We start from the raw sequence: 26,641 nt of genomic DNA, 5'->3' as shown, positions 1-26,641 counted from the left end.
CCGCAAGCCGAGCACCGCCCCCTGCGCGCTCCGGGCCCCGCCCTCCCCAGGCCGCCGCCACCGCCCCGCCTTACAAAGCGCGGCCCTTCGGGCCGCGCCGGGCTGGAGGCGGGGTCCAGGCCCAGGGGCGTGTCCGCGCGGCCGAGCACCACCCCTGACGTACGCTCCTGCCCTCGCTGTTCCTGGGCCGCGGAGTCACCTCACAAAGCGGCGACCGTTCGCGCGGGGAGGGGCGGGGTGGGGCGGGGCGAGGCGGGGCCGGCCCCGCCCCTCCCCGCAGCGTGCTTCCTCCCAGCCCCCAGGGCCGCCGGCAGGGGGCGCTGCGCCACGGGGCCGGGCCGCAGCGGTGGTGGCGGCGGCGAGGCTGCGCGTGGCCGGCAGGCGGCGCTGCCCGGCTCGGCCTCGGCCTCGGCCTGCGCGGCGGCGGCGGCGGCGGCGGCGGCGGCGGCGGCGGCCTGGGCCCGGGCGCGGCGGCGGCGGCGGGGGCGGCGGCGGGGCCTGGAGCCGGATCTAAGATGGCAGCAACGGCGGCGGCGGCGGGGCCGGGCGTGGGCGGCGCGGGGGCGGCCGGCCCGGGTGTCACGGGGCCCTGCGGGGCCGTGTCCGTGTTCCCCGGCGCCCGCCTCCTCACCATCGGCGACGCGAACGGCGAGATCCAGCGGCACGCGGAGCAGCAGGCGCTGCGCCTCGAGGTGCGCGCCGGTCCGGACGCGGCGGGCATCGCCCTCTACAGCCGTGAGTGCGGGGCCCCGGGGCCGGGCCGGGAGCCGGGCTGCGCGCGGGGGCTGCGCACGAGGCCGGCCGGGCGGGGGGCCCGGGGCGGGCGGGACGCGGCCGCGGTGAGGGGCCCCAGGTCCCGAGGGTGAGGGGCCCTGATCCGCGGGGGCCTGGGGTGGGGTCCGTGGGGTCGGGCCGTGCGAGCTGCGTGTGGGGGGCCCCCGAGTGAGCGGTGTGGAGGCACGGTGTCAAGGGGCAGGAGGAGAAAAGAGGGCGTGCGTGGTGGCCGGGGCCGAGGTGCCCCAAGTACGGAGGGAAGCGGGAAATGGGGGCGTAGTGAGGGCCCTGAGATTGGGAGGGGGTGGGCAGGAAGTGGGGGGCCGAGGGTGGAAGGTAAGAATTGGGAGGAAGCCGGGGGTGTGGGGGCTGGGTGGGAGGGGAGGGGGCCTGGGCGTGGGCGAGGTGGGAGTCTGGGGGCGGGTGTGGCCGCCGGAGCGGGGAGGAGGGAGGGATGTGGGCAGCCCCTGGGCATCTCAGGGGACCGTCTGGACTGCTAAGGACTGGGAAGTGGTGCCCAGTCTGGGGCGGCCTGGAGGACCCTGTTCCACTCATCTGGAGGGCTTGGCGTTCCGGACCCCCGAGTTGGGGAACTTCTAGATGTGGGGAGAGGGCCCCTGCCAGGGTGGTGCGAGCCGCTGGGTGTGCGCCTCGTGGAAACGTGGACGGGTAGGGCCCCTTCTGGATGCCCGGCTCCGAAGTAAGAGGTAACTCTGCCTCCTCCCTCGCCACGGTCCTCCGATCTTCCTTTTTGGGGATGTGAGAAGCTGGTTACGTTTTCAGAAGCTAGTTTCAGGACTGACATTTGGGGGTGGGGGGGAGCGGAAAATCACAGATGTGTTTGCCAAGGACCCTGCTTCTTTGTAGTTCATACTTTTTAATTCTCTTGTTACTCTTTCTTATTTGTTCTCTCCGGTCACGGTTCTTCCTTCACATTTTGTTATTCTGTTACACACAGCTTTGTCTCTCCCGGTTTCTTGCACTGATGCTGTGGGGAGTCACTGAGGAGGCCTCTCCTGGCTTTGGCCTGTGTGAGTTTTTTGCCGCTTTGGGAACGGGGTTTTCCGAAGGGAAATGTGTGTGGAGCAGTTGGTTCCCACACCTCAACTTGGAAAACCCAAAATAAAGGAGCTGTCTCTCTCCCCAGGGTCGCACCTCTTTTTGCTGGGGCAGAGCTGGGTCTTCTGGGACCAGAAGCTCTGATGCCTCTGATCCCAGGTGGGCATCAGAGCTCAGGACAGACAGGGTCAGCGGGATCCCCCGTAAGCATGGCCATTCACTCAACGCGCGTTAATAGAATACAGAACAAAGTAGGGCAGCATTTCTCAAACTAGGGTCCCAGAGCCCATCCTCAAAGGAGTACCAGGGGAGTTGGTTTTTCTTTGGTAAATAAACTGCTTTTGGTTTTGGAACAGTTTTAGATTTATAGAATTACTAGGAAAATAACGCAGAGGGTTCTCATATACCCTACACATCATTTCCTCTCTTCACATCTTTCTCCAGGAGAGTTTTTCCTTTTGTGTTTTAGTTTTGTGGATACACTCAGAATTGTTACTAGTTATAAAGGGAACACATCCTTTTTTTAGGGGTCATTCATAACTGAAGCGTTCGTCAAGAGGAGAAGGTCCATGTTTCTCAAACTGAGAGCCTCAGCCTGGGATGAGAAAGTCTCAGGGGTCTGAAATAATTATTTCCTCTTTGTGCTCAAGTGACATTAGTGTGAGGTATCAACCTGAAAGTATGGGTTCTGGAGTTGGCGGAACCTGGTTGTATTAGTTTTCCAGGGCTGCCATAACAAACTGGGTGGCTTAAACCAACAGGAATGTATTCACTCATAGTTCATGGGCAGAAGTCCAAAATCAAGGTGTCAGCTGGGCCGCACTCACTCCGGAGGCTCTAGAGGAGAATCCTTTCTTGCCTCTTGCAGCTTCCAGTGGCTCCAGGCATCACTTGGCTTGAGACCACAGAGATCCAGTCTCTGCCTCTGTCTTCACATGGCTACTCCCCTGTGTCTGTGTCTTCTCCTGTAAGGTCACCTGTTGCTGGATCGAGGGCCCACCCTAAATCCAGGGTGATCTTAGGTCCTTAATTATGTCTGTAAAGACCCTTTCTCCAAGTAAGGTCACATACACAGGTTCCGGGGGTTAGCGCCTGGGTGTATTTTGGGGGGCGTCCACTGGGTGGGCTAGGCTGGTGCCGTGCGGGTAGTTGTGGGTCTCTGTGCCTCAGTTTCCTTGGTGGGTAGAATGGAGGTGATGACAGGAGTGTGCGGCACAGCGTATTTGCTGTGTGAACGAACACGTCTTCTTTGGAAGCAGCACCTGCTCCCGTAACGGGCTGGCGATGGCCTCAGAGTTGGCCGGGTTACTCTCAGGGCGAGGCAGCCCTGGAGCCTGAGCCGGCTCGGCCAGGGGAGCGCGGCTCGGCCTGGGGCACCCGGTGAGGGATTGTTCCGATGTGTGCCGGGGGAGTGCAAAGTCCTGGATCAGAGAGCAGGCCTGGCTGCTGGGCGTGGAAGGCTGGCCGAAGGTCCCCTGGAAAAAAGCAGAGATGGTCCAGCCACTGGGGGAACTTCGGGGTGAATCACACTGCTGGGAGCTTTAGGCCTCCTCTTGGAATGAACTTCCATCCCTGGTCTCAGCATTTCCCAACCTGGACCCTTCTGGGACCTGAGTGCTTTGACCAGGTGAGGCTTCAGGAGCCCTTTTCTGCTCACCTGTCCCTCATGAGGTGGGGTCCTGCAAGCCGCTGGTGATTCCAGATCCCTGGCATTCGAGACTCTGTGTTTGGGTGGGGCTGGGTGCGGTGGTTGGCCAGGACATCCGCCTGAGTCTCCCACGTGGGAGGTGAGGGTCCTGAATGTGGAGTCTGGCTGGTGTAAGTCACCAGCTACGCAACCTTGAACTAGCCATTTCACCTGTAGCAACCCTGTAGCGACACCTGCACACGTCCTTGGGTTCCTCACCTGCAATGGGAATAGTGCCATCAGGGGCCTGGGAGTCTGGGGGAAGTGCAGCACGGGGCTGTGGAGCAGGGTGTCCAGCGGTGAGGGTAGGTCTGTCTGTAGATGTTATCGCCGGTGAGGCTCTTGGTGTGGAATGGTGAAGAGCTGGCTTTTCTAGGAGGAAATCCCTTATGCCGTAGGGCTGCCCAGCTGCCTTACATGCCCAGCAGATGGGAGAGGGGCCCCATGGCTACCACCTCTATCTCAGGCGGCAGGGATGGGAGATGGGTGTGGGTAGCAGGAAATCTAGCCGTGTTCCTTGGCATCTGCACCCTCCGTGTGGGAAAGAGGACAGCTGTGGAAGGCCTTGTGCCAGCCACCTTGCAGCGAATGGTGACCCTCCTCACCCCTTCTTCTGTTTTTTCGGGGGAGCCTCGCGGCTTGTGGGAGCTTCATTCCCCGACCAGGGATCGAACCCGTGCCCCCTCTGTGCTCTGGGAAAGCACAGAGTCTTAACCACTGGACCCCCGGGGAATTCCCTCCGCACCCCTTCTTGCCACTTGATGCCACCCTGGCCCTCGTCCATGGCATTGGCTAAGTGGCAGCTACCAAACACCGAGCCGTTTTCCCTGGGCAGAGGTGCCGGCTTCCCGGGCCTTGAGGAAGCTTTGGCGCGGCCTCTGGAGCTCTTGGACGCGGGCTGCCCTCCCCTTGGAGGGAGGCAGCTGGTCGGGAAGCCTGTGGTGGGGCGGCCAGGGCTGCGAGCAGAACAGACTCTCAGTTCCTCAGCCCCGTGGCGGCCTTTCTGGAGATGACTCTGCCGCGTTTCTTTCTTGGTTCTCTGGCCTCTCGCTGCCCCGTTGGCGAGGAAGGGATGTAGAGCATGGCTGGCTCTGACAGGGGCTAAATTTCAGTTCGGGCGGGGCCCGCCAGGGGGTGGAAACCCCAGAGAAAAACCCTGTGTAAAAACAAAGGTGAAGGGGACTTCCCTGGTGGTCCAGCGGCTAAGACTCCGTTCTCCCAATGCAGGGGGCCTGGGTTCGATCCCTGGTCAGGGAACTAGATCTCACATGCTTCAACTAAAGATCCCACATGCCACGAACTAAAGATTCTGCATGCCAAAAGATCCCGCACGCCACAACAAAGAGCGCATGTGCTGCAACTCAGACCTGGCACAGCCAGATAGATAAATAAATATTAGGGAAAAAACCCCCCAAACAAACAAACAAACAAAAAGAAACAAGGTGAAGAATGGCCTGCTGTCAGGGAATCAGGAACCCTGTGACTTCCTTCAGTCACGCTCCTGGTAGGCCCCACCCCCAACAGCTGGGGAGGGGGGTGGGGGGGGGTGGCAATGAGAGGCTTTGGAAGAGTTTGTCCTGTGCCAAGCCTTGAGGATGTTCAGTGTCAAGCTGGGGTGAGAACCCAGAAAGTTACACTAAAAGGCATTCACGTTTCAGTGGTGCCTGCTAGTTGCTGCTGGCTGCTGTCATTTATTGAGCACTTACTGTGTGCCAGGCTCTGCTTAAACCCACGTCGACAGACTCAAATGCTTGACTTTGGGGGCAGCTGGGGAAAGGGAAATAGCATAAATCAGGGCATGGTGGGCAAGCTATGACCTGGGGGCCAGATCGGGCCTGGGGCCAATTTTTTAACCAGTCAGAGCTAAGGGGGGTTTGTACATTTTCTGTTTTTAATTAATTAATTGACTGCGTTGGGTCTTTGTTGCTGCGCGCGGGCTTTCTCTAGTTGTGGTGAGTTGGGGGGCTATTCTTTGTTGCAGTGCTCGGGCTTCTCATTGCAGTGGCTTTTCTTGTTGCGGAGTGCTGGCTCTAGGTACGCAGGCTTCAGCAGTTGTGGCACGTGGGCTCAGTAGTTGTCGCTTACGGGCTCTAGAGCACAGGCTCAGTAGTTGTGGCACGCGGGCTCAGTTGCTCCACGGCATGTGGGATCTTCCCGGACCAGGGCTCGAACCTGTGTCCCCTGCATTGGCAGGTGGATTCCCAACCACTGAGCTACCAGAGTCCCTGTACATTTTTGAAGTGTTGATTAAAAAGAAAAAACAACCCAAGGAAGACTATTCAACGGAGACCATAGTGTCCTGCAAGACCTAAGATATTTACTTACTGGCCCTTGACAGAAAAAGCTTGCAGACCCCTGGGGTAAATGAATGAAACAGGCAGGAGGAGGGGGAACTTGGGGACTCAGCCTCAGCCAGTGTTGGCAGGTCTGCCACAGCTTAAGAGAAACTGAACAGCCCTTCTTTGTGTAGGCCTGTTTATTTTGATTGTGAAGTATCCTGAGTGCTCAGGCCAGATAGAGTATACTTTCTGGACCGCGTGGGCCAGTTAGCCGGATCAGTGTGACCCTTGCTGTGTGTTACCACTGGTCCTTAGAATGCTTCTGGGAGGTCAGGCACACCATTCCCATTTTACTGTTGGAAAAGCAGGGATGGGGCTTCCCTGGTGGTGCAGTGGTTAAGAATCTGCCTGACAATGCAGGGTGCACGGGTTCTATCTGTGGTCTGGGAGGATCCCACATGCCATGGAGCAACTAAGCCCGTGTGCCACAACTACTGAGCCTGTGCTGTAGAGCCTGTGCTTCACAACAAGAGAAGCCACCACAATGAGAAGCCAGTGCACTGCAACAAAGAGTAGCCCCCGCTCTCCACAACTAGAGAAAGCTGGCGCACAGCAGCGAAGACCCAACATAGCCAATAAATAAATAAATAAAAATTCATTTAAAAAAAAAGAAAGGAAGAAAAGCAGGGGTGAAGGGGCCTGACCAGATAACATGGCTGGCAGGCAGCAGAGCTGGCTTTGGAGTTCACGGCTGTTGGACCCTCTGCTCACTGCAGAGTGGTTCAGTGGAAAAGGGTGGTCAGGGTTCAGTTTATCTGTGTGTAACAGAGACCCAAAGTGGCAGTGGCTTAAACAAGATAGCATTTCATTTCTTGTGCTCTCCTCCTAAAGCCTTGGAGGTTGGCAGACCCTGGCTGGTGTGGAAGCTCTGCTCCAAGAAATTCTTGGACCCAGATCCTTACAGCTCCCCCACTCCTGCATTCTGGGGGTCAGGTCTTGTCATCACGGATCAACATGGCAGTTGGAGTCCAGCTATTACACCCTGGTTTCCAGACAGCAGGATAAAGGAAGGGACAAAGGGCGCCAAGAGCATTGCCAGGTGTCTGTTAGGATAGGTTCCTGGAAGCGGGCCCTGCTTGCATCCCATTGGCTAGAATGCAGTCACATGGCCACTGCTAGCTGCAAGGGAGCCTGGGAAATGTAGTCTTCAGTCAGAGGGCCCTGCACTCAGCTAATTTCAGCGTTTCTCTTTCAGTGGGAGAAAGGGAGAACAGATACTGGGAGACAGTCACGTTGGCCAGAGTAAGTAGGATGTGAATGTAGCCACCAGCGTTGGGAAGGATACTCCTGGTTTATGGAAAGATGCTCAAATGGGGGGTGGGGACAGAAGCCTGGTGTGGAGCAAAAGGGCCCCTTGTAGGAATGGAGGAACTAACAATGGGTAACAAGGTTGGGTGCAGGTCACTTTCCCAAGTCACAGGGCCTTTTCCTTTATGTGGTCAGGAGCGCCTGCCATTTTTCACGGGGGCCTACCATGATAAGAATGGTATTTCTTTTTTTTTTTTAATTAATCAATTCATTAATTTATTGGCTGCATAGGGTCTTTGTTGGTGCGCATGGGCTTTCTCTAGTTGTGGCAGGCGGAGGCTACTCTTTGTTGCAGTACATGGGCTTCTTGTTGCAGTGGCTTCTCTTGTTGCAGAGCACGGGCTCTAGGCACGTGGGCTTCAGTAGTTGTGGCTCGCAGGCTCTAGAGCACAGGTTCAGTAGTGGCGCACAGGCTTAGTTGCTCTGTGGTATATGGGAGCTTCCCAGACTAGGGCTTGAACCCGTGTCCCCTGTATTGGCAGGTGGATTCTTAACCACTGCGCCACCAGGGAAGTCCCAAGAATGGTATTTCTGAAGATTACTCTGGCAGCAGGAGCAAGGAAAGGGAATCCTGCAGAAGCCTCCAGACTAGAGAATGCATCAGGAATGTAACCAGATAGTTTCACCATAGTCTGCCCCTGAAGCATGTCAGAGGCCAGGAGTCATGTTATGGAACAAAAGGTGAATTCTGCCCAGGACAAAGGCAAAGGGCAGATGGCAAAGGCCATGACCCATCGCCAGGGGTTGTGAGTGACCTGCCTGGAGGGTTTGCTCCATCATGTGGTTAAAATAAAAGTAGACTCCCAGTATTTTAAAAATCGTGTGGTATCACATCGAAATCTGGCTTTGTACTTCTGAAAAAGCAGAAAAGCTGGCAACCCTGGGCCTTCACACCCCGAGGCTGAATTGGATGGCAGTGCCGCCTTTGGAAGGGGCAGGCACCCCAAATGGCCAGAGTCCCTTCCCTGCTTGCTGCCGCTGCCCCAGCACAGGCCTTGTGCCTGGAAGCTGTTTGCCCTCTCACTTGCAGTGGTTTGTTTCTGAAAGTGGAGGCATTTCTCTGAACCCAGATTTCCATCAGGTGTGGGAAAATGTCTCTTACCCTCAGCCCACACCCTTCATGGCCTCCACACCTCCCTCTAGGCGGCTGAGTTTGAGCCCCATGGAGCTGGGGGCTGTTACCCCAGTCCAGGCTGACCTGGCCTCCAGTCCTGGGCCCCGCCCACTGCGCGCCTCCCAAGCCCCTCCCCTTCCTCACTTCTCTGTGCACCTGTGTAGGCCCACAGGCCCTCATTGGCAATGTGGAAATCTACAAGGTCTGAAAACCTTTGTTACTCATTTGACAGCAAGCTCTAACCTGACCCAAACTGGGGCAAAATTCCCCGCCGAGCTGCCACGTGGGGCTCTCTATAATCTCTGGGTATCCAGTTTAGAAGGCCTATTCCCACGTTTGGCTGCAAAAGCTTGCTCAGTTACAGATATTGCCTGTGCTCTGCTGGAGATGATCCATGTGATCTGCCCCTTGTTAGCTCTTTCCAAATCTGGAGAGTTTGTAAACTGAAACACGCTGGGCCCCACGTATTTCAGGCAGGGACTAAGGTTCCCCCCATATGGGGTTGTTTGGGCCCATATGTGAGGTCACGGGTGGAAAGTGGCTGGCGCCATGAGCGGCACCTGGCAGGCATTCAGTGTGGGGGTCTGGATGAGGTGGGCGTGCAGGGCCTTTTGGCAGAAGGAGGAGTATGGTGTGAACTCTGGTGACTCTGCGGTGCATTCTGGGACCAGGTCATATCCAGCAGAATGGGGGAGGCAAGAGAACTCTGGACGGCAGGCGAGGCTCCTTTCCTGGGGAGCCTGGGGGGGCACCCGAGGAGGTAGTGAGTTTGCCAGGACGTCATTACCCATCCCAGACAGGGTGGACTGGAGAATCAGACCTGGGCCAGACTTGGCTGCTCCCAGGGAGAGTGGAGGCTGGGAGGGGGCTTCACGCAGCTCAGAGCTGAGGCTCTTAACTTGAGGTCTTTGGGCGGCCCCTGGGGTGGGGGGTGGTGTCCCATGATCCCTTGAAATTATACGCAGTTTGCATAAAGGTAGAGGAGCAAGAGTCCGTGGCTGGGACCTCCGAGGAGTCTCTCTGGAGCGAACACTTGTAAAAGGCCTGTTAGGTCTGTGTGCTTCTGGTAAACTGTGGTTGTGATGCTGCGGCTGGTTCTCTGAACATTTTTCGGGGGACAGGCCCCCTTGCTTTTGATACCCCTCAGAAGGATCTGTGACCCGAGAAAGTCTGACAGCCACTGAGGACAGCAGCAGATTGGGGAGTGAAGTAGATGCCCCTGGCTTGTGAGGGATTGGGGGTGGTCCGTGGGAGAAGCGGGGTGTGTGTGTGTGTGTGTGTGTGTGTGTCCGTGTATCCATCCATCCCCTCCCCAGACAGGGGGAGTGACTTTGACTGGCAGGAGAGCCAAGGGGAGGTCACCGGATTTCTGAGCAGGAGGGGCAGCCCCGAGGGCTGGGGTGAGGGAGGGGACCCAGGCATGTGGCAGGCCTGGGGAAGGCCGGGTGGTCGTGGGTGGGGGAGAGTGGGGGAGCGACCTCACCCAGGATGGCAGGGCCCACCAGCAGTTCTTTGAAAATGGGGGGACCTGAACTTTCTTTCAACCAGAAACGTGTATTCAGAGTGGACTTGCTGTCTCTTTATTGTGGTCTTCAACATTTGTCTAACTTTGAACAGCACAAGTGTACTGAGCATCCGTTGCGTGCCGGGTACTGGTTTAGGAGCTGGGGGGCAGCATGTGGGCCCACACTTGCGGGTCTTGGGGGGAGGGGTGATGGGCGCTAAGTCGGCAGTCACCTGCTAGTGGTCAGCGCCTTGAAGAAGGTAAACTGAGCTGAGGCTTGAGAATGCTGGGGGAGGGGCTGCTTGAAGCCTGGGTGAGGGGAGGTGGGGGCTGGTCAGGGATGGTTGCGGCTCAGGATGGGGCATTAAAGCCACCAGGAGAAGAGCAGGTGAGGCAGTGCTTCCCCGTCGGCGTGACTGCTCTGTGCCTCAGCTTTCTCAGCTGTAAAATGGGGATCTTGGTAGCGTCTACCTTGGAGGGTTGTTGTGAGCTGATAGGAAATAATGCCTAAAATAATGTCTGCTACTCAGCAGGCGGGAAGGGCTGCTGGGGAGTGAGCCTGTGGGCTGCATGGCCAAGGGCAGCCAGCGGAGCAGGGCGGGTAGGGGGAGGGGTGGGACCCACAAGGGGCTTGGCGTTTATTCCCAGCGTGTTGGGGCGGGAAGTGACACCTGTGGTTGTGTCTGGGCTCAAGCCCAGTTCTGTCCCCGGTCCTTCCCTAGCAGGGTGATCCTGGGCGAGTGACTCCGCCTCTCGAATCGCAGCGTCCTTGTCGGTGGCACTGAGGGGCTTGGCTGGTGGCGGGTGCTCGCCTGTGCCCGGACTGTAGGCACAGCCACCCCTGGCACGCTCCTCGGACAAGGAACCCCTTCTCCCTGCTTCGGGGGGTGGGGGGGTGGCCCAGCAGGCAGCCTGAAGAGAATGGGGCAGGAGGCGACCGGCCAGAGAGAGTTGAGGAAGGAAGGAGGGAACTCCTGGGGGCGGGGGGCAGTGGTTTAGCTGCGGTCTGCTGTATCTCTGGGTCAGTCCTGCTCTCCTGGGTCCCTGTCTCTTGGCCAGGCCGAGGGACAGGCCTGCTTTGCATTCCTGGGCTGGAATGCTCGCCCTTCCCCCTCCTGGTCTGCAGCAGCAGGTCAGGAGCAGCTGGAGGTCATGATTAACATAGGCCTTGGAGCCTTGTCTGACTTGACCTTGTGACCCTGGCCAGGTGACCCTAGTTCTCGCTTGTTTCCTCCTGGAGAGTGGAGGGCCTCTTGGGGGCCTTGGGGGCCGGTATTAGCCCCGCACAGACAGCAGGTGAATAACATGGTGTAAGATATCATCTCCTCAACCTGCTGTGTGGTCTCGAAGAGGAGATAGATGTGTCCCAGGTGGGGGTGATCGTGAAACCCCTAGACAGGTGCAGGGGGAGCCGGGAAGGGCACAAGGAGGTGGCCTTGGAGATCCTACCCAAGCCCCTCCTGGTCCCGAATGACTCACTTTGTGCCCTCACCCTCCTGTTTTCTCACTTCCGGGAGTTGCTTGGAAAGCTTCAGGATTTGGGGTCCCAGGAGCAGTGCAGGGCGGGGCTCTTTGGCACCCTTCACATCCGCCCGGAGAAACCATGGCACCTGCCCCGATGCTCGTTAGGCTACACAGCTCCAACTTTTGGTTTTAAAACCCCGAGTCCCCGACTTCCCCCACACCCACCCCTTCTGTTCCCTGAAAACCAGTTGTGTGAAGGAAATTGCGAGCAGCCTTCACCCAGGCCTGCAGGAGTTGGATACGGAGGCTCTGTGGCCGTCACGCATCTCCAGGGGTGGTTATTCTTTAGCTCACTTACGATAATTGTTTAATCCACACACACAGAGGCCCGGGCCGTAGGTGCACTTGACATTGTGTGTACCCACGTAACTGCCACCCAAAGCCAGACCTAGAGCTTGTCCCCCAGCCTCTGGGTGGGTTTTGTTTGGTCATGTGGGTCTGTCCGCTGACACCAGGCTGGCACATTCTTGAAAACAGGTCCAGACTGGTGGGGGTGGGGTGTGTGCTCCTTCTCCTCCCGACCCCCACTCCTTGCGTAGTGAGGGGAGGACCCCTCTTGTTCTCTCTTTTTGTCTGTCTCTTTCAATCGATTCATCACCCACAGCTTTGGTGAGAGCGGGTCTGGGCTGTTTTCTTTAAGATCGTTCGGTGGACCTGCTCCCCCGCTAATTATGTTCCCGTGGCTGGGGTTTGTTCTGCCTGGATGTGTTACTCATGTGATGGTTTTGTGTATAGAAACCTGCCTGACAACACAGGAACTGGCGAGATTCTGGCGGGGTCGGCCGCGGGGACCCTGGCAGATCAGTGCTCTAATGAAAAAGGGATGCTCTTGAGATCCCCCGACAGGGGGCCGGTGAATAAATAATCAAAGGCAGGTTAGAGGGCCTCTTGCAGACCCAAGAGGGACATTCCAGGAACTTGCCACATTCTTCCCTGAGCTGGAGGAGACGGCAGAGGCAGGCCGGGGCTTCCAGACTTCTGTTGTGTATCCCGGAGGCCCCTCCGCAGAGCCTGGCTCTGGTCACACAACCTCTGTGTGACCGAGGTTGGTGCCCCTCATGTTGGATGAGCCTCAGGTGGGGGATGCCGACGGGCCTCCCGGCCTTGACTCCCCTCCACGCCACCCCTGTGCCCCGCTTATTGGCACTTTGAGGCCCTACCGTGGCTGACGTGGGCTGAGCACATGTGGCAGGCGGGCGCCGTGCCAGGCACTTTACGTTCATTGACGCGCCTCGCCGTCAGAACAGCCCCGTGGGGAGCCACCGGAGCCACAGCCCTTCCCTGTGTGAGGAGGGAGGAAACTGAGGCACGCCGTGGTGGGCGGCCGTCGGGTGCCAGCGCAGCTCTGGCCCTGCCGCCCCTCAGGCACGGGTGAGGCGTCCGTGCCACGAAGGAGATGCAGCGCCTGGCCCTCGTGGTCTGTGTGCTGTGTCGGGACAGCGGCCCCGGTGAATCCTTCTGGAGCCCGAAGCCTGTCTTTCCTCGTTCCTGCCTCGTTGCCGATTCCATTGTGGTGTCAGGCAGCCTCTGTCCCCTCTTGCCTGGGCTGCATCTGGGGTCACATCTGGTGAGGCAGCCACGGGCGGGCGGGAGGAGGCCCTCCTAACTCAAACATCCTGTTCTCTCAGCCTGGAGGCAGGGCCAGAGGGGCTCCTGGAGCCCCAGGGGCCTGGCGGAGGCCCTTCCGGCAGCCGTGTGGCCCCAGGACATCCTGTTTCACCTCTGGGTCAGTGGTCCACCTTCTCTTTGTCGGGGGGCCCTCCACCAGGACTGCAAGTGGGCCTCGGCCCCCCGAGCTGGTTTCCTTCACTCTGCTGCCGAGGCTGCCTCTGCCCCCGCCCTCTGGCCTCTTCCAGTTCAGCCTCCTTGGAGCCACGCTGGTCTGAGGGTTGAGGCCCCTCAGCTGGCCAGAGGAGGAACGTGTTCCCCAGGCACCGACTGGCTCAGCTTCCTGTGCCGAGCACACTGTCCCCAGGAGCTGCAGGCGCCAGTGTGGCGTGTAGCAGCCGCTCTGAGAGGGGCTCCTCCTGCACAGCCCCGGGTCCTCCTGCTGCCCACGGCAGACGGCTCCCTGCTTGCCCCAGCTCCTGCTGGCACAGGTGGTGGAGACCCTCCGTGACCCCTCCCAGCCCTAGGAGGCAGGCACCGTCTGTAGTAGGGACACGGGGATGGCACCTGCCAGCCATGGTCAACCAGCCAGGCCTGGCTCTGTCCAGGCCCAGGGCCCTGAGCGTGGTCCCCACAGACCCCCCCAGGCCCAGCTCTCCTCCCAGCGGCTGGGATGGGGTTCAGCTGTCTTCCACGAACTGCTGAGTCCCCAGGCTGGGCCACTCTGAGCATGTCAGTTCTCTGCGCCTCGGTTTCCCCTCTTAAAAATGCGCTGTGTGCCCAGGAAGGGGGAGGGTGGGAGCATTAACTGAGGCCCTGCCCTGCGTCAGGTGCTTGCCTGGTACCACGTGCAGCAAGAGCTTCAAAGTCACGGCCGGAGAAGAAAGGCCTGGCAGAGGAGGCTGGCGGCCCCGCGCGTGGAGTGAGGGGCTGGGGGCCTCCCCGCCGCCACCCCCCAATTATCCACTAAGCCCCGGCGCTTTCAGGGGCCAAGGAACTGGCGCACATCTGCTGTTCCTTTTGTAGCTCACAAAGCCCCGGGCTGCGGGCTGATTAGCATGGATGGGGGAGAAATTTGCATGTAATGGCTCCCGCTTAGTCGGAGCCCCTAGTATTCTTTTCAGAAAAGCCAAGCCCTTTCTTTGTCTGCTCTTTCTCCTCTTGGGGTTGCCCTTCCACACACCCCACAGTTAGACTCGTCCTTGGGGCCCTCCAGACCAGGCCTGCAGGACCGTAGCCTCCAACCCCTAAAGGCAGACACCGCCCCGCCCCCCTCCCCGGACCAGCCCTCTGAGAGGAGTCCCTGCCGGTGCCCCTGCCAGGCCTCTGACCCCCTGAAGCCGGCACTGACTTAGGAGGTTTGGGTGTTTCCAGTGTGCGGCCTCTTCTTCAGGCTGTGGTCAGCCCTCCGGGGGGTGGCGGGGGGGGGTGTGTGGGTGTGGGGAGGTGACAAGGGGCGGGCCAGCAGAGGTGGCTGGCTATTGTTATTGTGAAATATTTTCAAAGACATGGAGGATCATACAGCCGCTCACCCCCACCTTAAGAGATTAAAACCTTGCCCATAGAACAAAGGGGCCCCTATCTTGTCTCCTCCCGGGCAGATAACCTCACGATGAGCCAGCTCTGGTGGTCAGCCTTCAAAAGGTGCTGCCTCCATGCGGCCTAAAGACCCAGCCTGGCACCTTTGAAACCTAGAATCAAGACCTTCCCAAGCACAGTATGAAGCTGGTGCCTCAGCCTCGGCCAGATGGCGGCGCCAAGCTGAGCGGCCTGCATCGAGCCCCGTCTGGGTGCCCAGTCGGGCTGGTCCAGCGGCGAGATGCCTGGTCTGGGCCCAGTGTGGCCTTGTGTCCAGAATTCTATCTGGGATTCCTTCTCTCCAATCTTGACCTCTGGGCAGAGGGCCTTGGCGATGGGGGGCCCCAAGATAGAGGTTTTGTGTTCAAAACACCTGCTATGTGCCTGTATGTCTTGGGCTGGGCCCAGGGTGTGTTAGTCCTTGTGACGGTACTGAGTGGTGCGTTATTATTTTGTTTTTCTAGACCTGAAAGCTGAGGCTTGGGGGCTGGGGGTTCAGGTGGCAGAGCCCAGATTCAAATCTGGGTCTAACCAACTCCAGAGCTGGAGTTCTGGGATTTGCACTCCTCGTGTGGCCTCCCTGGCAGGGGGAGAGGGACTGCCCTAGGCTTCAAGAAACCCAAGTCTCTAGTGGCCCCAGGCACCCCGGCCTGGCCCAGCCCGCTGCCCCTCCTCCATCACACCACTACAGTGGCGGGGGTTGGGTTGGGTGCGGGCCTGCGCTGGAAGAGGCAGTCACCAGCTGGGAAGCCCGGTGTCTTCCATCCTCTAGCCCTAGTAGGACACTTGGGTCACAGGACCTGAGGCTGTAGAGGGGGATCAGAGCCTGTTCCCACTACCCTCCACGCACCAGCAGGCTCTGACCTGCTCACTTCGGAGAGGGCCCAGACGACTTGAGTGGACGCCAGGCCTACCCCGCTGTCACGATCGCCTTTTCTGCTTATCCTTCCGGAACATGGTAGAAATTCAGACCGCTCAGGAGGGTGTACCATGAAAAGCCCGTCTCTTCCTCCCAATCCTGGCCTGTCCCGGACGCTGCCGCTTCTTCTGGTGTGACCTTCCTGTGCGGTTTTTCAGGCACACAGGGGCTTGTGTGCACAGAGCTCCCCAGGAGCCCACTGGGCTCAAGGTTCTGCAGGTTTAAACCATCGAAGAGGGGGGTGCCTCCCTTCTAGAGGCAGCCCCTGAAGTCATTTGATGGTGTTTCTTTCTAGACAATCCCCAGGCAGGCAGTGAGCCTGGCCCCTCTCCCTCCCCGTCTCCTCCTGCTCATTTTTGGGTGCGTGTGTTTTACTCTGTCTGCCTCTAACGGGGTGGCTTGGTCATCTTAACATAGCAGCATCTACAGACTGAAATCTATGCCTTTCCGGTGCCTGTACCTTCCTTCACTCGTTCAGACGCTCTTCAGGTTTTCTGCTGCCTTGAATAGCCCTGTATCTAGGCGTATCTTTGCACACACTTAGAAGCAGAGCTGTAGGATAAGACCCCACAAGAGGACTTCTGGGTCAGAATTCTCTGACAGAGATGCCCGGGGTGGTGGTGGGGGGCTCCCCCTGGGGGCGGGGCTGCCCCAGTGTGCGGGGGGTGGGGGCGGGGGTCTCTGTGTGCTTGGGGGAGGGGCTGGGATTCACCCAGGTCAGGGCCAGCCCCTAGGAGCCCAGGGTGACTTCATGGTCCTCAAATACCCCAGGGCTGGGCAGTGTGGTAGCAGCTGCTCGGAGCGTCTCCGAGGACGGCCTGGAGCAGCCGGCTTAGGTTACGGCCAGAGAGGGAGGCCGCGCCGGGCTAGGATTCCCGGGGTGGGATTCTCTTCCGAGACCGGAACCGTGGCTGCTCCCGGTTATGAAGTGCTTAGGACACGTCTGCTGCCTCCCTCATCTCGGGGAATCCTCACAGCCAGGAGGGTTTTATCCTCACTGTGTCCCCATTGCACAGCGGGGGTTCCTGAGGTTGGGGGTGAAGGCGGGGGCGGGGTCGTCCGCCAGGCCCCCTACGTGGGCTGTGCCCTCTCACCCTGTGGGCTGTGCCATGATCACCATTTGACAGATGAGAAAACGGAGGCCTGCAATCACACCTGGAGCGTGGCACGTTTGGCCCTGAACCCGGGTCTTCCTGGATACCCATCATTTTCAGCCCTGCCCTGTCGGCCTTCCCTGCTGGGGAAGTGGGGCAGTGTGGCCTGGTGCCTCTGGGAGACGGGAGGCCCTTCGAGGAAGGCAAGCCCTGCATCCCCCAGGGCCTGCTTTGGCTTGGATGTTGCCGCCTCCACTAGGCCTCCTGTAATCCGTATCCAGTGGGGCGTTGTGTGTATCAGACCCCCGAATCCCTCTGACCCCTCCTACCGGGCTTTCTCGCTGGTGTCGCCTGCCTCCCTGTGGTGCCTGGGAACACGGGAAGGCAGGGCCTGGCCGGCTTGTTCACCGCGGTGCCCCTGTGCCCGCGCTTGGCACCGAGCGGGCTGCCGGCCGAGCTGCCCAGGAGCCGATGGCCCCAGGCAGAGGGTGGGCCGAAGAGAGCACCCTGGTTTCTCCACGCCTCGTCCTCCTCTTCACCCAGCTCTCCTCTCTCCTGTGGAATATTTTCTTCTGGAAGGTGAACAGCCCGTGTTTTATTTGGCAGTAGGAGGCGATTTAATAAAAGACCTCACATTTGGACAAGCGTCCCTCCGCCCCCAAGTCTGCCAAGATAAATAGCTTTAATTATTCCTCGCTTGTGGCTGTAATGGTTTTCCCGCTGGAGAGGCAAGGACGTGAGATGTGGCCCTTTTTGTGTGCGTTGGTTGCTCTTCTTTCCCCTGAGCTGCTGGCTGCTCTCCCATCTTGCCCTCCGCCTCTCTGTTCTCCGAGAGGCAAAGAGCTCCCCTCGTCTCACACGAGGATGGAAGGTTCTGCGGGACGAGAGCGCTGGACTCCAGGCGTTTTTCCCCATTCCAGTGGGTCCCTCTGAGTCCTTCAGATCTCTCCAACCTGAAGGACTCAAGGAACCCCCTGCTTGTTCCAGAGCAAAGGGGAAGGGGAGAGAGGGCAGAGGTTACCATGGGGACCAGCATCTTCCAGTAGTTAAGTGGCCTTCCCCAGGCCACACACATGCCTCGGCCTGCGCCGCCAGACCCCCATTCTGGCTGCCTCCTGCACGTAGGGAAGGGGCCTGGCCTCCCTGACCCCAGGCCCTGGGAGGGGGTGGCGTGCAGGTCAGCATCCCCAGGTGCCGGGCGGGGCGTTGGGCCAGCCACGTGCGGAGCCCTGGGTTCAATAAGGAGCTGCGATCGGGGCTCGTCCAGAAAGTGCTGGAGCGCTTTCCTGGTCCTCCTCCACCTGGAGGAGGTGAGAGGGACGCAGGGGAAGAGAGGCAGGGTGCCAGGGAGGGTCTGAGGGGCCACAGAGGCTGGAGAGAAGGCCTTCTGCCTGTGGTCTGGAGGGTGGTGAGGTCAGCGTGGCTCCCTGGGGAGATGGAGGGGCTGTGTCGAGGCCGTCCATGGTAGCAGGGGCTGATGAGCCTGATAAGGAGTTTGGACTTGTTCCAGAAGGCTCTGAGGAACCACAGAGGGGTGCAGGCAGGGGAGAGATCACAGCAAATCAACTGCGTTAGATGCTATGACTGGGACGTGACTAGAAGCTCAGTGCATCCCCCGGGTCATCTGATCAGTGTCCCTGAGAGACGGTGCCTGCCTCTCCCTGAGGCTGCCAGCTCTTTCGAGGCCCTTCTGGGTGCTGGGCCCTGGTTTAGGCCCGGGGGTGAGGGTGGAGAGCAGTGCATTTCCTTCAGGCGCAGGACTGGCCAGCCCCTGTGCTTCAGTGTCCCCCAGATTCTGCTGCCCTGGGTCCCGCGGTGCTGTCCAGGAGCCAACAAGGAGGCGCGTCGGGTGGCGCTGTGCCGGGCGGGGAAGCAGGCAGCCTGTCCCTGAGAGCCGCCTGCTTCCCAGCCTTTGTCTCCTGCCTGGCCGGCAGCTGCCCCTGCAGCCCTGGCTCTCTCTCTGCATGGGGTCCCTCTGGGTACTGCCCACGGCTGTGGGGGCAGCCAGACTCGCGAGCCACTGGTCCACCCGGGCCTCTCTCAGCTCCTCCACGGCCGTCCTACCAGTCGCCCGTGTTGCCTGGGAGCCTCGGCAACCTCCCTGGGCTGCAGCCAGGAAGTCCCAGTCGCCCCCATCCTCCCTGCTGGGCCCCTGCAAGGAAAAGCACTGCTCCCGTGTGTGGCCCCTGCTCTCAGCACTCACACTGAACACTTCTGATCACCAGGTGTTGGGGGCGGGGTCCCCACGCACCAAGCAATTCTCTGATAACAGCCTGGGTGTCTTACCATTCAACTCAACTCTGACACCGTCTGTCTGGAGGTGGTGTCAGATCCCGCAGGTTGAGGGCTCAGTCCCCCAAGACTGCACACCCCCCCCACTTCAGACGCCCGTCGCAAGTTCAGGTTGGGTCACCTGTGCTTCTGATCAACCTACTATAAATCAGAGGTTCCTGGGACCTCTTCTTCAGGTTCGATTACTTTGTTCCAGCAGAACTCAGGAAAACAGTTTACTTACTAGATGACCCGTTAATATAAAAGGATACAACTCAGGAACAGCCAGATGGAGAGCTGAGTAGGGCGAGGTGTATGGGAAGCCGTGCCAGCAGGGCTGCCGTGCCCTCTTTGGGGCACCTCCACGTGCTCACCAACCCGGAAGCACTCCTGAACCCTGTCCTCTTGGGGTTTTATGGAGGCTTCGTTATGTAGGCATCATTGATTCAATCATTGGCCTTTGGAGGCTGAGGCGGGACTGAAAATTCCAGCCCTCTAATTACTTGGTTGGTCCCCATGTGGCTTTCTAAGTCCTGTACCCCAGGGTGGTTGAAGGGGGCTTCACATGGACCATAAAAGACACCTTTATTGCTCTTATCACTTGGGAAATTCCAGGAGTTTTAGGAGCTGTATGCCAGGAACAGGGACCAATTGTATATTTATTATAAATCACCACATCACAGCCCCCTTTCTCTCGGCTTTCCCGCATGTTGTTTCCTCTCACTGGGGAATTTGTTCACAGTCTCTTTCCCTGGGCGGGTCAGGTGCCATCTCTAGCCTCCGGCAGTGTCTCTGGGGATCACCTGGGGATCCTGGTCACTCTGGCCACCCGGCTCTTCCTCACCACCTTTGGGATGGGGAGGGTGTCTCCTCTCACGCCGCTGCCAGGTTTGTAGTAACGTTTTCTTGGCACATAGCCACACTCCTTTACATATTTTCTGTGGTGGCATCGAGTCAGAGGACCAGAGATTAAATGCCTGAAATGCTGAACATATTTATTGTCTGGTCCTTGACAGATAGACGCGCAGAGGTGGTACACACTCCGGCTAGGAGCACAGACCTGGAGCCAGTCGGCCCAGCCACGGGCTGTGTGATCTTGAACAAGATGCCGAACCTGGCTGAGCCCCCTGTTCTCACCTGAGGTAGTGGGGGTGGTAGCAGTAGATACAGGGGTGCCGTGAGGGCTCCGTGGAAAGCACAGGCACAGAGCCTGGTGCCTGGGAAGTTGTTACTCGCAGTCTGACCTCCCACCCTGTCCCTGTCTCCGCAGGGGGTGGGGGGCGGGCTGGGGGCTGGGCTGGGCTGCCTGTGGAAGCGCGGCGATTGTGATTTGGAAACTCTCAGGCCTTGCTTCCCAGGGAGCAAGACAGATGGGGTGGTTTCCCTAGCTCCCCCCAGCTGTTCCCCGAGCGCCGCATTCCCTGTGGCGTTGTCCCTGGTGATGCCGGCCCCTCATCCCCTGGCCCCAGGGCCTTGGTGGGACAGACTTTGCAGTGTGGTGGCTGGGAGGCCAGCCCAGGGCGGACCCGTGTGCGGCGGTGGTGGCCTGACGAATACTCCTCGGTCCCAGCTTGTTTCTGTTCAGAGCCTGTCTTGGGTGAGCCTCTGCAGAGCCTGTTCACCGCTCAGCCCACCAGTCCCATCACTGCAGGGAAGAGGGACGCAGGCTCTGCCCCGACCTTGCTGGGCGGGAACCCAGCACAGCCTCCCGGCCCGCAGCCCCCTTTGTGGTCACCCCCGGTTAGATATACAGGCAGCCTGCCAGCCCCTCTCCCGCTTCCTGTCCCCACCTCTGGGCCGCGTGTACACAGCAGCAGCCCCGAACATGCCTGATGTGACGTGAGGGTGGTGCTTTCTGGGTTGGTTTCTGGAGGCAGGGCAAAGACCAGTTCTGCCTCTTCCATGGCTTGCCCACTGCTAGGTCCAGGCCCTGTGGGCTCTGGGCCCCTTTCCTGGCGGGAAAAGCCCTCTCCCAGGAGCCCCTCCTCCTGGGGGGCCAGGAGGCAGGCTGTGCGTTCCAGCCTGAGCCGGAGCCCGAGCCGGAGCCCCAGCCCCATGGAGGTGTGCACTGGCCGGATAGGCCCAGCACCACCACCTCTGTCCATTGTCCTGAGGGCCCCTCCCAGTGAGGGGAGGGGCGAGGGGAACCGCACGTGCAAATGCTCGGAGCCCCGCCCACTGGGGGGACTGGGGCGCTGTGTGTGGCCAAGGGAAAGGGCTGGGAGGGGAGGTCCTTGATTGCCAGTCCTAGAGCTGGGACTTTTCCTGAGGCTTTTAAAAGAGGTAGGAGCCTGGTCCAGCTTTTTTTTTTTTTTTGGTCAAATATTTACCGAGCATCCCCTGTGTGCCAGGGACTGGCCTGTGGGTGTATAGCTGTGACGTATACAAAATGCTGGCACCATGGGCTTTGGTGGTCCCACCCGTGATGGGACAGCTCAGGCTGCCCTTAGCCCCGGCTTCCCTTAGCCCCGGCTTCCCTGGCCCAAGCCTCTGGATGCAGCCAAACTTCCCTTGGCCACAGGTCCTTGTGGTTGCCTGCCCGGCGCCAGGTTGCAGGGGGTGCCTAGGGCAGCTGGTCGGGTTGCCAGGCTGCTTTGTAAACAGGCCCTCCCTGCTCTGCTCACTGCCACGCAGGAGTAGCTGACAGATCGGCTTTATTTTCTGCCCCAGGAGCGGGCATGGGTACCACGTCAAGCTTTTGGGTTCCTTCCTGAGACCCATTTGTAGCTGGACTTGGGAGCACCTTGTATTGGGTCCCCTGTGGGCGTGGCATGGCTGTGAGCCTGGGGCTGGTCTTCCAGTCCACTCCTCCCTCCTGCCCGCTGTCACGAGGCTGCCTGTGCCCTGCTCCGCCTCCCCCCCCCCCCCCCCCCCCCCCGCCAGGAGGTAGCACCTGGCTCCAGAGGTGTGAGGTCATCTGGCAGAAATCCAGGCTGTGGCCCCAGGAGCCTCCATCAGGCTGTGGCCCAGGCTTAGGGCTCAGACTAAACAAGGCGGGGAGAGCAAAGGGCCCAGCGAACACCCGTCGGCCCTTCATATCCAGGTTCACCCCTTGGGAATGTTTTTCTTTTTCTGTTGAGATACCATTCGCATAACAGAAAACAATTCAGTGGCATTTAGTGCACTCTCAGTGTCAGGTGACCATCACCTCTATTTCCAAAATATTTTCATCATCCAAAAAGAAAACCTCGTTTCCATTAAGCAGTCATTCCCCATTCCCCACCCTCAGCCCTGGCAACCACCAATCTGCTTTCCGTCTCTGTGAATTTACTGATGCTGGGTGTTCCGTGTAAATGTGATCATGTACCTGTGACCTTTTATGTCTGTCTTCTTTCACTCAGCATCATGTTTCAGAGGCTCATCCATGGGTCAGGACGTCATTTCTTCCTTTTTTAAAAATTTTATTTATTTATATTTATCGGCTGCATTGGGTCTCCTTCCATTGCTGCGTGTGGGCTTTCTCTAGTTGTGGAGAGCAGGGGCTACTCTTCGCTGCGGTGCATGGGCTTCTCATTGTGGTGGCTTCTCTTGTTGCAGAGCATGGGCTCTAGGCATGCAGGCTTCATTAGTTGTGGCACTTGAGCTCAGTAATTGTGGCTTGCGGGTTCTAGGGTTCAGGCTCAGTACTTGTGGAGCATGGGCTTAGTTGCTCTGTGGCATGTGGGATCTTCCTGGAGTAGGGATTGAACCCGTGTCCCCTGCATTGGCAGGTGGATTTTTTTTTTCTTTTTTTAAGCTCTGTATTGGAATATACTTGCTCGACACTGTTGTGCCAGTTTTTGCTGTACAACAAAGTGAATCAGCTGTATTTATACATATTGCCCGTATCCCCTCCCTCCTGTGACTCCTTCCCACCTCCCCTATCCCAGTCCTCTAAGTCATCACCCATCATCGAGTTGATCTCCCTGTGTTATGCAGCAGCTTCCCACTAGCTCTCTGTTTGACATTTGGTGGTATATATATGTCAATGCTACTCTCACCTTGTCCCGGGCCCCCGCCCCCTGCCCCGTCCTCAAGTCCATTCTATCTCTACATCTGCATCTTTATTCTTGCCCTGTCACTGGGTTCATCAGTACCATTTTTTTAGATTCCATATATATGAGTTAGCATACAGTGTTTGTTTTTCTCTTTCTGGCTTACTTTGCTCTGTATGACAGTCTCTAGGTCCATCCACCTCACTACAAATAACTCAATTTCATTCCTTTTTATGGCTGAGTAGTATTCCATTGTATATATGTGCCACATCTTCTTCATCCATTCATCTGTTGATGGGCATTTAGGTTGTTTCCATGTCCTGGCTATTGTAAATGGTGCTGAAATGAACATTGTGGTACATGCTTCTTTTTGGATTATGGTTTTCTCAGGGTATATGCCCAGTAGTGGGATTACCAGATCATATGGTAGTTCTATTTTTAGTTTTTTAAGGAACCTCCATACTGTTTTCCGTAGTGGCTGTACCAATTTACATTCCCACCAGCAGTGCAGGAGGGTTCCCTTTTTTCCACACCCTCTCCAGAATTTATTGTTTCTAGATTTTTTGATGATGGCCATTCTGACTGGTGTGAGGTGATACCTCATTGTGGCTTTGACTTGCATTTCTCTGATGATTAGTGATGTTGAGCATCTTTTCATGTGTTTGTTGGCCATCTGTGTGTCTTCTTTGGAGAAATGTCTATTTAGGTCTTCCACCCAATGTGTGGATTGGGTTATTTGCTTTTTTGGTATTAAGTTGGCAGGGGTTTCCTAACCACTGAACCACCAGGGAAGTCCTGGGACTTCATGTTTTTTTTATGGCTTTATTCCATTGTATGGGTGGACCACATTTTGTTTATCCAGTCATCAGTTGATGGACATCTGAGTTGTTTCTACTTTTTGGCTGTTTTGAATAGTAGCACTTTAAATATTTTCATCAAGTATTCATTTGAATACCAGCTTTCAGTTCTTTGGGGTATATACCTACGAGCGGGATTGCTGAGTCAAATGGTAATTCTGTGTGACTGCACCATTTTAAGTTCCTGCCAGCAGGGTCTGAGGGATTCAGTTGCTTGCCAACATGTGTTATTTCCCCCCTTTTTGTTTAAAATTATAGCCATCCACCTGGGTGTGCAGTGGTATCTAATTGTGGGTTTGAGTTGCAGGTCCCTAATGACTAATGTTGAGGTACACTTTTTCACGTGTCGGTCATTTGTATGTCTTTGGAGAAACGCCTCTTCAAGTCTTTTGAATTGGGTTATCTTTTTGTTGTTAGGAGTTCTTTGTATTTTCTGGACAATAGATCCTTATCAGGTATATGATTTGTAAATATCTTCTCCCATCCTGTAGGTTATGGTTTCACTTTTTTGATACTGTCCTTTGATGCACAAAGTTTATTTAAAAAAATTTTTTTTTTTGGTCACGCCGCATGGCTCGCGGGATCTTAGTTCCCCAACCAGGGAGCGAACCTGGGCCCCTGGCAGTGAAAGCACTGAGTCCTAACCACTGGACCACCAGAGAATTCCCGGGAGAAGTTTATAATTTTGGTGAAGTCCAGTTTATGTAGTTTTTCTTTTGATACTCTTGCTTTTGGTGTCATCTAGGAATCCATTGCCAAATCCAAGGTTTCAGAGATTTACCCCTCTGTTTTCTCCTAGGAGTTTTATAGTTTTTACTCTTATGTTTAGGTCATTGATTCATTTGAGACAGGTTTTATATATGGTGTGAGGATAGGGGTCCAGCTTCATTCTCTTATACAGGGAGACCCAGTTGTCCCAGCACCATTTGTTGAAGCGACTGTTTTCTGCCCCTTGAATGTTCTCGGGACCCTTGTTAAAAATCCGCTAACTATAAGAACTTCCCCTGGTGGCCCAGTGGTTAAGAATTTGCGCTTCCACTGCAGGGGCCACAGGTTTGATCCCTGGTCAGGGAACTAAGATCCTACATGCTGTTCAGCATGGCCAAAACCAAACAAAGAAAGAAAAAAATCAATTGAGTATAAACATAGGGTTTATTCTGGACTCTAATTCTTTTGATGTATATGTCTCTCCATTTGCCAGTACTATTCTGTTTTGATTACTGTACCTTTGTAGTGCGTTTTGAAATCAGGGGGTGTGAGTCTTCAACATTTTCTTTTTCAAGATTGTTTTGGCTGTTATGAGGGTAATTGGGAACATTTTGCCACATTTGTACTCACGCTTCTCTCTATAAATATATTTTGTCGTCGTTGATTTGACGAGCCACTCAAAAGCGAGTTGCAGACATCACAGGAATTCACGCTACTTTCATATGTGTCTTTTCATAATAAGGACATTCTTCTGCAGCATAATGCTCCTGTCACATCTGGATCATTTAAAATTATGGCATCTGCAGTTCACACATTTCCCCACTGGTCCTTTATAGCTGTTGAAAGGTTTCCATTAGGCTGCAGTCCAGGACCACACCTGGCATTTGGTGGTCACGTCTCTTTAGTCTCCTTCACTCCGGAAGAGTTCCCAGCAATCCTTGCCTTTCCTGACTTTGGCCATTTTGAGGCGACCCGGGAGGTTGTCTTGCAGACGGCCCCGTGATCTGGCACTGTCTGTTGTCCCCTCGTGATGGGACCAGGGTGTCCACCCCACTGCCCCACATCTGGGCCACAGCATTGGGTTGGTCTGTCGCCTGGTGATGCCTTGTCTCACCCTTTGGCCGAGGTGGGGCACCCCGTGCTTGTTGAGTGAGTGACTAGTGCCAGTAGCAGTGGAGGCGCAGGGACGCAGTGCCTCCTGTATGTGTGTGTCGGGCCTGACCCCCGCGCCACCGTTAGTCCCACTTGACAGATGAGGAAACTGAGGACTCAGACCTGCTCTAGTGACGTGCTAAGCGGTGTGAGGAGGGAGGGGAAGGGTGGCCCTGGGACCTGTCGGTTCACGCCCGCCTGCCTCACTCCTCCTGCAGATGAAGACGTCTGTGTGTTCAAGTGCTCGGTGTCCCGGGAGACGGAGTGCAGCCGTGTGGGCAAGCAGTCCTTCATCATCACCCTCGGCTGCAACAGCGTCCTCATCCAGTTTGCCACGCCCGGCGGTACGTGTCCCTCCTGTCCCAGCCGCACACGGGGCGCCCAGAGCCGGCGCGCCGAGGCTCTCAGCCCTGGCGGGTGGGGAGGGCCAGGAGCCTGGGTAAATCAGAGCCCGTTCATCTGACCCAGCGAGTGCCCCACCGACATCAGAAATATTCCCAGATAGACGTGTATCCACGATAAGAGTACGTTCGCGCTGCCCAGACACTCTGCCCCAGACCTCGCAGGCTCCTTTGGGCCCTTCTGGGCTCTGCTTATACGTCCCCTCCTCGGAGAGCCCTGTCCTGACCTGGCCACCCCCCAGGCCTCTTGGAGGAGCCTGTCAGGTGGGGGTCGGGGGCCTGGCCCTCCTGCAGCAGTGGGCGGGGCGGGACGAGGTCCTGAGGTTGGCCGAGGCTTTGTTCCGGGTACGGAGGAGACGCTGGAGGGTCCTAAGCAGACCCATCTCGGGGACAAGCGTTTACTGAGCAAGACTCGTGGCATCCAGGCGAGTGCTGCTGCTGGTTCTGGGTGGCGGTCGGCAGTGTGGAGGTGGTGAGCTACCCTGGGCTAGAGACCCTTCGAAGGTCCAGCAGCTGGTCCCTGCAGAGCTGAAGGCCGCAGGCCTGGTGGTCGGCGCAGGGGCTGGGGTGGGAGAGCCCAGGGTGGAGAGGCCGCCCGCCCATGGGCGTCTCCAGCTTCCCCGGAGCCCTCTCACTTATCTCACTGCCCCGATGGACGGGGGAGACTCCCCCGGCCCAGACCGTCAGCACCACTCACCCTCGGGTGGCCAGGCTTCAGAGCTGGGAGAAGTCCGGGCTGGGAGAAAGCAGCCAGGCAGCTGACCGCCTTC

The 26,641-nt window shown here is 57.5% G+C and overlaps 1 protein-coding gene across 3 annotated transcripts in view; it reads left to right on the top strand.

The window, feature by feature from the left end:
• The first annotated feature begins 450 nt into the window (after positions 1 to 450).
• The window catches only part of CARM1 (coactivator associated arginine methyltransferase 1), a 41,421-nt gene continuing 15,230 nt past the window's right edge, over positions 451 to 26,641 (top strand). For all 3 annotated transcript variants that reach the window (XM_057708887.1, XM_057708886.1, XM_057708885.1), the window contains exons 1-2: positions 451 to 735; positions 25,689 to 25,814. In XM_057708887.1, the coding sequence (XP_057564870.1) occupies positions 516 to 735; positions 25,689 to 25,814 (346 nt within the window). In that variant the 5' untranslated portion in view covers positions 451 to 515. The remainder of the gene's footprint in view (positions 736 to 25,688; positions 25,815 to 26,641) is intronic.

Source organism: Hippopotamus amphibius, chromosome 15 (assembly GCF_030028045.1).
Source record: "Hippopotamus amphibius kiboko isolate mHipAmp2 chromosome 15, mHipAmp2.hap2, whole genome shotgun sequence".
Taxonomy (NCBI): domain Eukaryota; kingdom Metazoa; phylum Chordata; class Mammalia; order Artiodactyla; family Hippopotamidae; genus Hippopotamus; species Hippopotamus amphibius.
Note: the sequence above shows the minus strand (reverse complement) of the source record. Positions and strands in the feature narration are given on the sequence as shown.